The sequence below is a fragment of the Wolffia australiana genome, chromosome 3, assembly GCF_029677425.1.
Source record: "Wolffia australiana isolate 7733 chromosome 3, ASM2967742v1".
Taxonomy (NCBI): Eukaryota; Viridiplantae; Streptophyta; class Magnoliopsida; order Alismatales; family Araceae; genus Wolffia; species Wolffia australiana.
Genome location: NC_135837.1, coordinates 16,873,191 through 16,883,524, shown reverse-complemented (window position 1 = coordinate 16,883,524; position 10,334 = coordinate 16,873,191). Strand labels below are relative to the sequence as shown.

The window sequence follows — 10,334 nt, the reverse complement described above, 5'->3', positions numbered from 1 at the left end:
AAATTTGAACGAGCCAAACAACAGTGGGGACTCTCAATATCAGTGAGAGATATCAAGACAGAACGGCCAATTTAAAATCTATCAATGTAATATAAGTAATGCTACGTCAAATGAATTTTCAATATTTGATCTCAAAATAATAAAAATATTCAATCAATCAAAATATCAAGCTAAATGATAAGCGAATTATGATGACCAAATCAATTAAAAACATATTATATAAAGTCTTAATAATTATTACAGTATCATATGAACCTTAAACTAAGAAAAATATTCAATCAATCTATTAATGTCTTTGTAAACTGTTGACAAATTTAACAGAAAGTAAAATCTGGATATTTCGAATTTCATTTAACTTTTTGGGAAGAATAATGGGTGGCAATTTCAATTCACAATGAATTTTTTGGATAAAATACCTTTTTATGATAAAATTACCAAAAAATTAATTCACGAGGATATAAAACTTACAAAAGGGTGATGTCTAAAAAAATGATGAAATCGAAGTCTGGAAATGCACAATGAATTTGTCTCACCGCATACATGTCGACATGGTGATTAATTAAATATTTAAATGTTTATGTTACATTTATGGGAAATTGTTTGACTGAATCATATGCCATATTTTCAATTAACGGAATGAGAGAAGAATTAGGTCGGGACCATTTGTAAAGCTTAAGGAGAAATAATCTACGTGAAACCATTTTATGATAAGATCCTTTAAAAAGCCTTATTGGGTAATGTTTTACAAAATTATCAGCATTTGAAAGGTCGATACCTTATAAAAATGTGAACATGAAAATGTTTACGAAACACATGTACAGCAACTTATCAAAGGTTACAATATTTTGAAAGGTATTTCAATATTTATGATGGCTGAAGTTCTAGACTACAGATCTTCCACCAACTTAAGAAATTACCAAACTTTAATTAATACAAAAAACAATCAGATAAGATTTTTTGAGAAAGTAAAATCTCCAAAAGTGGGAGGATAATGATATCCTAAAATTATCCGAAACTGTGAGAGGATAAATATTTACCGGAAACTGAAAATTGGAACCAAACTTAATCTCTGAAAATGGAAGACTACCGGATAAGTGTTTTTTCCATGACTCTGTTGCACTGGATAAACGACTGGATTTCAAAAGAGCTTCTTCGACCAGAAAGTACAAGCTGAGGGCCAGAATAAGGAAAAAAAAAACAAAAAAGGAAATGAACGGCAGAGCAACAGAGTCCGTTGATAAAAGATGTTCGACTCTTCCTCTTCTCCATTACTACTTCACGCCGAGGGTGGGGAAGTGACCAGGGTCGTCAATAGCCGGCGCCGGCACGCCGAAGCTGCCTCCGCCGCCGCTACCGTACTCGACGGAGCCGCCTCTGAACGGCCCGCGGCCGGCCCGTCCACCACGGGCTCCTCGGCCTCTTCCACCATAGAATCTCTCTCCCTCTGCCGGCTTCAGAAATTGGTTGATGCTCACAGACTAAACCCAAAAAAAAAACTGCATATTAATAATGAAAATTCCAAACCAACGGAATTTTGTAGAAATTTCATTCAATGGGGATCACCTTCTTAGCTTTCTCCTCTCGCTCTGCATCCTTGCGCTTGGCGTCCTTGTCGGTGCCCTTTAGAGAAGATGACCAGTAAAATTATTAATTTTTTTAAAGGAAAAGAAAGTAAAATTCGATTATTGTTAACAGCTGACTGAATTGATCGATTATTGAAATAAAATTACCAGCTTGATAAAGATCTCGTCGTTGTCTTTCTTGACGGAGAGAAGCTGCATCGACTTCAACTCTTTGTCCACCTCGACCTTCCTTTCCTCTGCCTTGAGAGCCAGCAATGCCTTTCGCTTCTCCTCCCGGATCTTCTCGTATTCCTCCAAGGTCATTTCCTGTGCAACCAAGCCCATCAAATATCGCATTTAACAGAATAATGATCGCAGAAATATTTGATAACACAACGATCACTGGGGAACAAAGCAACTTAAAGACCAACTCTGGCAGAAATTCGATGATTTTGTTCAAGAATTTGCACACGAGCGCAGATACCAATAATAATATAAAAGAATCCCTGACGCAGATTCTCGATGCATGAAGAATGAAAGAGGCTAACTGTAATTCATCATTAAACAATTGAAACACGAAAAAAGACAAGAAACTGTATCCCTTTTAAAAACACTCTCAAAAAGTGAAAAGAATTCAACCAGCGCACAACAATTAAAAGCAAGGGGCGATTAGCTAAGATACAATATGGACATTTTTTGGAAAAAAAAAGACAGAAAATAAAAACCTAAGCCGAAAAGAAAGAATTTTTACTCACCTTGTCTTCAGGCTCCTCGTTCTCCTTGGCCCCCTCCTTAACTTCAACGTCCGCTTCGGTCGCCGGAACGTCGACAACCTCAGGCTGCTTCTCACCGTTCTTCTCTTCCACGTTCGCGCTCTCTTCACCTTCCCTGCAGGCACAAAAATTCAACGAATTAGAGGAACCCCACGAAAAAATTCCAAAATAAAATCGAAATCAGGAAAAAACCCAACTGCGGAAGAACATCATCAGCATGAGTGCCCCAATTCCCACGACCAGACCCTTCTCGCTTGATTTCATTTCCACGTCCAGTGCCACTTCTACGCTCAAAAGTCCTTCTGGGGCGTTCAGAATCTCCATCACCTTCTCCTCCTCGGTACCCACCACGGCGGCCACCGCCGCGGAAGGGCTGGCGAGGCCCTCCAAACGAAGATCGCTCCCTATCCACAGATTTCTCTCCTTCACCTTCAGCAGCTCCGCCGTGCGGGTAGCCGTTCACGTTCCCATTACCAAAATCCCTGTTTTGCTGGCCTAAGAAACCCCCGCGTCCTCTTCCGCGGCCAAGGCCGCCTCTGCCGCCCCCAAATCCACCTCCTCGAGCTGGTTCTCGCGCATCTCTCACTACAAAAACAACGATTCAATCAACAATCAATCAAAATCGCGGCAACAATCGAATCAGGAGATCGACTCACCGGACTGAGTTGGAGGGGCAGGCTTGGAAGGAAGCTTCCCGGCGGCCGGGGTGGGCGCGGCCGCGGGGCTCGGCTTCTTGGCCGCAAGCTTCTGCTGTTGAACAGCGATCAGGTGAGAAGGGTCGTCGTTGTCGTCGTCTCCAAGGATATGGAAGGGGTTCCCGGTGGCCATCTCGAGATTTTCAGGAAAAAAACACAACGAGAGGATGCCCCGACGAGAAGATCAACCCTTTGCTCTACTCCGCGACGGACCTCGCCATGAATTAGGGTTTCGCACCTTGCTGGACGAGAGAACGGATTAGGGTTTTGCGGCGGCGGCGAAGAGCGAGCTCCGAGAGAAGACGAGGAAAGAAAGAACCCTAGCCGTATACACTTTGCCATATATTGCGATGAGAGCGCCGCCCCCGAGTAATCTTTTTTTACTTTATTTTCTCCCTCGTTAGTTTCGGTAATTGCCCCCCTGTCGTTAGTTTTTATTTATTTATAAAATTGCCTGATCAGTGATTCAGTCCCCTAACGGATAAGATTTCAGGCCATCTGGTCCGTTTGTGGCCCTCCGATCTTGTCTATCCTACGGTCGGATTGGCTTCCCCAATTTTCTAATATTTTTATCCCAGGTTATTTTTCTTAGTATTCATTGCTTGTTTACTTCTAGATATCAAGTATGCTGGCCACTTGCACGATTTTTCTTCATTGGTCTACTAGTAGGGCCTGCTCACAATGCTCGCATTAGATAATTTTTCGTGCCTTTGTGCGCAGTGCGGTGCGAATTTCATGTTTTTGTGCGGGGCGCAGGAGGCCAGGGGAGGAGGACGGGGCGGCGGCAAGGAGGGGGATCTCTCACTCTCTTTCTTCTCTCTCACTCTCTCTTCTCTCTCACTCTCTTGTCAGCCAATCAGCGTCCAGAAGGGTACACCAATTTTACACGTCGCACCGCACAGAATATTCACACACTGCACTGCACACCGCACATGGGTCTGTGTGGTGCGGTTATGTGCGCACGCCGCAGCCCCGGACGCCCTCCCTCGACCGCCCGCGCCTCCCCCTCCCCACTGCCGCCCCGCCCTCCTCCCCCGGCCGCCCGCGGCCCCTCCCCGCTGCCCGCGCCCCCTCCCCATCGCCCGCGCCCCCCCGCCGCCGCCCCCTTCCCGCCGCCCGCACCCCTCCCCGGCCGGCTGCACCTCCCCTCCCGGTCGGTCGCGCCTCCCGCGGCTGCGCCTCCCTCTCCCCTGGCTGCCCGCACCCCTCCCCACCGCCCGGCCCGCCCTCCCGGGCCCCATCCCCGCCGCCACCCGCCCTCCTGTGCCCCCTCCCTGCTGCCGCCCCTCCTTCCCGCGCCCCTTTCCCGCGGCCGGCCCGCCCTCCTCCCCCGACCTCCCGGCCCCCCTCCCTGCCGCCGCCCCGCCACTCCCCCGGCTGCCCGCTTCCTCCCCGCCGCCATCCCCTTCCCTGCCGCTCGAGCCTGCCCCCCGCCCCCCTCGCCCTCTCCCCCCACGCCGCCCGAGCCGGGTGGAGGTCGACCCGCTCGAGCCGACGGAGCCGCCCCAGGGAAGCAGGGAGGGGGGGCGGTCGTCAGAGAGAGAGGGCGGCAGGGCGGCGGGCACAGGGGAGGGGGGGCGCATCGGCGGCTAGGAGGGGGGCGCGGGAGGCCGCGGGAGGAGGGCGGGGAGGAGGCGCGGCAGGGCGGGGGAGGGGGAGGCACGGTGGCGGGGAGGGGGCTCTCTCACTCTCTCCCTTCTCTCTCACTATTTTGTCAGCAAATCAGAGGCCAAAAGGGTACACCAATTCCTATTATAGTAGTATAGATCATTGGTTCAAGGAGGAAATATTAAATTACCTCCGGTTTTTCAAGTAGTTCATTGAATAGAGAATTTTTTGTCTTTCGTTCAGGGCACTAATCAAGTATCTTGCCTAGGAAAAATATTGAAGACACTTTGGTTTCTTTGGACATCGCCAAGAGAAAAAATCCATGTAGTATGGTCCCTAGATATTATTGTATGCTTCAATTTAGTGGATAACTTAATTCATATGTTTGATATATTTGGAAGGACCAATTGGCCTATGGAGCAGACCCTTCAGCTTAATATAGCTAGACCGCAAGAAGAGAAGGCATGTGTTTGGTTAGGATTCATCGGGTCTCTATCTCTTGCCACAACCAATCATGATGAGAATGGACTTCTCCTTAATATAATTGTTTAGTTTGGGTCTCGACCAACCAAACAAAGGAGATATTCATTACATTCAGGTTTTGAAGGCGGAACTCGAGGAACAAAGTCATAGCTTTCTTTCTGAACATTTGATCTCTCTCTCCGGGCTAGATCGAAGAATAATACTATCAAATTGAATCATTTAGTGGTGGAGTGTTCATAGAAAGGAACGTGTCGCCCAACGAGTGGCATTGATGGGTTTACTTAGATGTCAAGGAGTTCCATAGTTTTGGATAGACTCTGATGTAGGACGACTAGGAAATGGACGATAGGAGGGACGGAGAAATGATAAGGAGGGGTGGAAGGTAATCGATGGATTGGGTAAAGGAGGGATAAAACAGACCACAGAAATCCACACAATCAAATTCGGAGTTTAAAACCGATGAAATACTGGTGGTGCAGCTCGGATCCTCGTCGAGGCCGGGAGTACTGTCTTCACCCACCGCGACGATGCCGAAGCACCAAAATCAATATCCGAATTCACGTCACAAGGGAAACTCACAGATGAGAGAGAATTTGGGGAAATCTAAACCAAATCAAATCTGACGGCGGTGGAGACTTCTCGAGAAATACTGGACGGAGAACACTTCGACACCAAAGAGTTCAAGTGTACCTCGACACCGTAGTGCGTGGAGAGGCTGCATGAAATTCTGAGCAAGGCAAGACTTGGCGAATCTGACCGTTGAGTGGCCCTCTGGACGAAGAAGAGTCTGGGAGTTCTGGGCGTTGTATGGCCCTGGCAGAGAGTGAATGGTCCGAGGTCAGTCCCGGAGCGGTCCTAGGGCGGCTTGGGAGAGCCGCCAAGGGCAGCCTCGAAACGGCCCGGGGTAGGTGGCCTGGGGCGGGTGGCCAAGGGGCAGCCTTGGGCGGCCCTGAATGGGTGCCCGGGGTGGTCCTTGGGCGGCCCTGATTGGGCGGCCAAGGGGCGACCCAGGGCGGCCTGAGCAGCCCTTGGGCGACCTGGACAAGCGGCCAAGAGGCAGCCTTGGGGCGGCCTTGAGTGGGCGGCCCAAGGGTAGCCTAGGAGAGCAGCCAAGGGGCGGCCTTGGTAGCCCTTGGGCGGCCTGGAAGGGCGGCCAAGGGGTGGCCTTGGGCGCCCTTGAGAGGCCTGGGAGGGCGGCCCTTGGGCGGCCTGGGAGGGCGGCCCTTGGGCGGCCTGGGAGGGCGGCCCTTGGGCGGCCTGGGAGGGCGGCCCCGGGGGGGGCCGGGGGGGCGGCCCTTGGGCGGCCTGGGAGGGCGGCCCGTGAGCGGCCTGGGAGGGCGGCCCTAGGGCGGCCTGGAAGGGCGGCCAAAGGAGAGGCCTTGGGCGGCCCTCGTGGGCGGCTGGGGCGGCCCCTAGGGCGGCTTGAGAGGGCGGCCTAAGGGCGGCCTGGGGTGGCTCTCGGCGGCAGGGGAGGGCGGCCAAAGGGGTGGCCTTAAGTGGGCGGTTGGTGCAACCCCTTGGCGACCTAGAAGGTTGGAGAGAGAGAGAGAGAGAGAAGAGAGAGAGAAGGAGGAAGGACGAGGGGTGGAAGACCGGCGACGCGACGGCGGCAGCGGCGGCGGCAGCGCTAGGGTTGGAGAGGGATAGGGAGGCTGGGCAGTCCTCCAAGAAGAGTTAACAATAAACTCAATTCTTGAATAATGACTGCCTAACTGTTTCTTGAAACAATGGCCTATATATATAGGCGTTGGAGGAAAGAGAAAATACAACTTAAAGACGAGAAATTAAAGATGAGAAATTAAAGACGCGAGACGTGCTTCGCGTCACGCCAAGGGGCAGTTGTTGATCTGCCGTTGGCGACGTGTCATGATGCGTGAAGGAGCGTGCGTGCGTGGAGACAGTTGCGGCGTGTCCGTGGCGGAGGCATTGACGTCGGTTGACTGTGGCGGTGTGTCCGTAGCGGAGACGTTGACTACGGTTGATGGTGTCGATGCGTTGGCATCCACGCCACCAAACTCTCTCTCATGGAAGAAGAGTATGCACTCTAGCTTCAATACAGGTTACAAAGCAACTCCAAAAACTCCAGTTTTCCGCGCTACAAAGGTATTTCAACGCATGTGGAGGCTGGAGCGATGAATTGGATCAGATTGGGTCCCAACCAATGCCGATCAACTATGAGGTATGGTTAAGTGCCTTACCTCATTGGTTTGCTAAAAATTGACCCACAAGAATATTTTATCACGGGTTCGAGTCCTAGTTCCTTTGCATTAGCTTAGTAAGCTAGCTTGGTGTGAAAACAAGATGAATGATTTGTATGGATGTGATGGATGAGACGAATGAAGTGGATTTGTACGAATGGATGTGAATAGGTGGATGATGTTGAGAAGAAGAGAACTGATTGAGCACAAAAAGACTCATCATAGTTCTTCATAGTCTGTTTCAGACGTTCAACACTTTATACTTCATATTTTTTCACTTTAGTATAGTATTTGATGTTGAATAAAGCATATGCATGTGACCGTATAAGACCATGTACTAGTCTAGTTAATGGCTTTAGAAGTCAAATAACTCTTTACTGGCCAACCCTAAGAATCACTTACATCCAAAAAGACACATAACTCTTTATCGGTCTACCCGATCAATTATCTGGATCCACTAGCAATGTTAGTTTATAAACTCTTTCATTGTGTATATATTATCCTTCATCCACACTACTAGTGAAATGACTTAGGGTATGTTAAACTATCAAACCCTAGTTAGTTTTCCTAGTTAGGACTAATACATTTCAAAAAAATTATATTTGATACTCCTAGTTCCTTTTATAAGGACTTCACATATTATTTCTTGTGTATGTCTCTTTTTATATCAAGGGGGAATGAACCCATAATGAGTACACAATCACCTTCTTGGATAAGACTATTTGTAATCCCATCCTTAGGACCCAAATATCGTAGTCAAATTATAATTTTCCATCATATAACCTTATGGGAGACAAGTTCCACCCTTGACTTGATCCTTTCCAAGTCTCTTCAACCCATTCATGTGCCCGACATCTAGATGTACCCACGCGATCAACGTGATACTGGATCTCATCTTTTTCTTTTCTAAATCTTCTTGGAGACCTAGTGGATCTTCTCATGATTTCTCTCAAGTGGGGTGGAGTGTAGGAGATAAGAAAGGAGGGGGTTGGGGGATCTGTCTGGCATGGGCACCTAAATTGGGATCTCCTATATTTATACTTATTTAAGGTACATTTAATGAAGCCCCTATAATTGTAAGCATGTCAACCAGTTCCCATTAATCTTATGTGTGTGGCCCTCTATACACACACATTTAATTCTAATTAACATATTTAACTGTCCAATTGAACTTATTGAGTAACTTAATTAATTAGCTATATCAACATACATATTAATTAATTAAAGATTGATTTCTCTCAATCAATAGGTTAAATTTTTAGCCTAGGGTGCCAAGATACAACTCATGATATATAATTTAGAGTATTAATTGAACTCTCTCAAGGAACCTTTACCATCATCGCTTATCGTTTATGTATAATCCTTTTTTCACATGAGACTCTAGAATGACTTAGGGTATCGCTATAAGTCAAACCCTAATACATCTGTCATTTAGTATTGATGCATACTGTGGATCATTAGATAGGGCATTCTCCAATATCCCTGCTACTCTGGCCAGGGATCCAATGCATTTTTTTCCTTAAATCAGTCTCCTTCTATACTTATTTTTGTAGCCAAGCTACAACTTATTTAAATCACATGATTCAAGACTCATAAGTAACAGTTATAATATAGCCATACTCCAGAATATGATTTTTTGTCTTAGATCAAAGAACCACCTATACAACTGTGACACAAATCTACCTGATGGGTATAATACTAGTCACAAATTTGCACGAATCAATTAAGTGAACTATTTTCCTAAAGATCTCCCACTATTTTTCCTTGGTGTCTCCACACTAATGGCCTCATAATCATCTGCAATTATATAAGTATGATCATATTATGTTATTTTATCAACATAGTTTGATGTCCTTCTCCGCTATCGTTCAAATATGAATACTTATAATACATGCTTTAATACTAATGATCATTGTATTATGGTCTAATCATAATGCATTAAGTTATGACATATATTCAAGGAATTTATCATAAATATCACTCGAGAGTGATAATGAAGAAATGTTTATCCCAATGACCTTAAACATATCTTGGTTGTGTGAGTGGTTGGGTGGCAATGTATATCCATCGATAGCCTTGCACATAGGTTATTGGTGACTCAACCTATCTCTTGGGTAAAATTAGTACATGATTAGTCAATTTTTACTTCATGAGTTAGCCATAAAGATTTGTTGGGATTAATGAGTTATTAACTGTACTTATACATGGGCCTCTGATAATATGCTAATTATTATATAAATTTCCATGCTTTTATATACTTATTCATACTAAAGTGACTCTATATGCCTTTTATCAAGCTTAAATTAAATAAACTGATTTTTCTAATTTTAAAAGTATTTTTAATGGAATTATTTGATGGCATATTTATAAATCAAAATAATTTATTCGTCATTATATATTTGAGTTTTATGATATTAAAACTGTAAATTTTTTTCAAAGTTAGAGTATATTTGTTATGAATTCAAATATACTTTCTTGAATTATTTAAGCAGTTATTTCATATTTTCCAGTTTTCCAAAAATATTGTGCCACGATGGATTTCTGTCACATGGATCAAGGAAGATAGAGAAAATTAGTTGGTTGAGAATGATTCAACTTCAATTTGCAATCTTTAATGATCCATTCAGAATTTTGGGCTGAAAAGTTGAGCATAGCTTATTATCTATCTCCTTTATCCATCCATGCAGTGTAATATTTTTAAAAATCATGTATCTATGTAAAAATCAATCAGGAATTTCTCTTACTTTCATTGGTTGAGGGAAGGAAAGTGATAACATATCCATTACGTTTTCTTGGTGTTAGTTGTCAACTGAAGTTAAGTAAAAAATAAGTGGAGAGGCTCCTTTGGTGTCATAAATTGTCTTGATCTTGGAAGAATATAAGGACCTACTGATAATGATAAGTATCATGCTATTTTTAGAACTAATTTTTATGTATTTTAAGCTCTTATTTTCATTAAAATGATAAAACATGAATGCTTTTAAAATGTAAAATGATGTATTTTACTTGTTTAAT

At 45.3% G+C, this 10,334-nt stretch overlaps 1 protein-coding gene and 1 long non-coding RNA gene across 2 annotated transcripts; one reads left to right on the top strand and one right to left on the bottom strand.

Annotated features, from left to right (window-relative positions):
* Window positions 1-1,120: 1,120 nt before the first annotated feature.
* LOC144701109 (Hyaluronan / mRNA binding family) lies at window positions 1,121-3,344 on the bottom strand. Its single transcript, XM_078572815.1, has 6 exons — window positions 2,992-3,344; window positions 2,533-2,920; window positions 2,318-2,450; window positions 1,731-1,889; window positions 1,564-1,620; window positions 1,121-1,478 (listed from the first exon to the last, which is right to left on the bottom strand). The coding sequence occupies exons 1-6, from the start codon at window positions 3,161-3,163 to the stop codon at window positions 1,272-1,274; spliced, it is 1,116 nt and encodes a 371-aa protein (XP_078428941.1). The 5' UTR covers window positions 3,164-3,344; the 3' UTR covers window positions 1,121-1,271.
* Window positions 3,345-4,418: 1,074 nt separating this feature from the next.
* On the top strand, window positions 4,419-5,041 carry LOC144700415 (uncharacterized). The gene is made up of 2 exons (XR_013580753.1): window positions 4,419-4,767; window positions 4,882-5,041. It is a non-coding gene; the product is annotated as an uncharacterized LOC144700415 (long non-coding RNA).
* The last annotated feature ends 5,293 nt before the right edge of the window (window positions 5,042-10,334 follow it).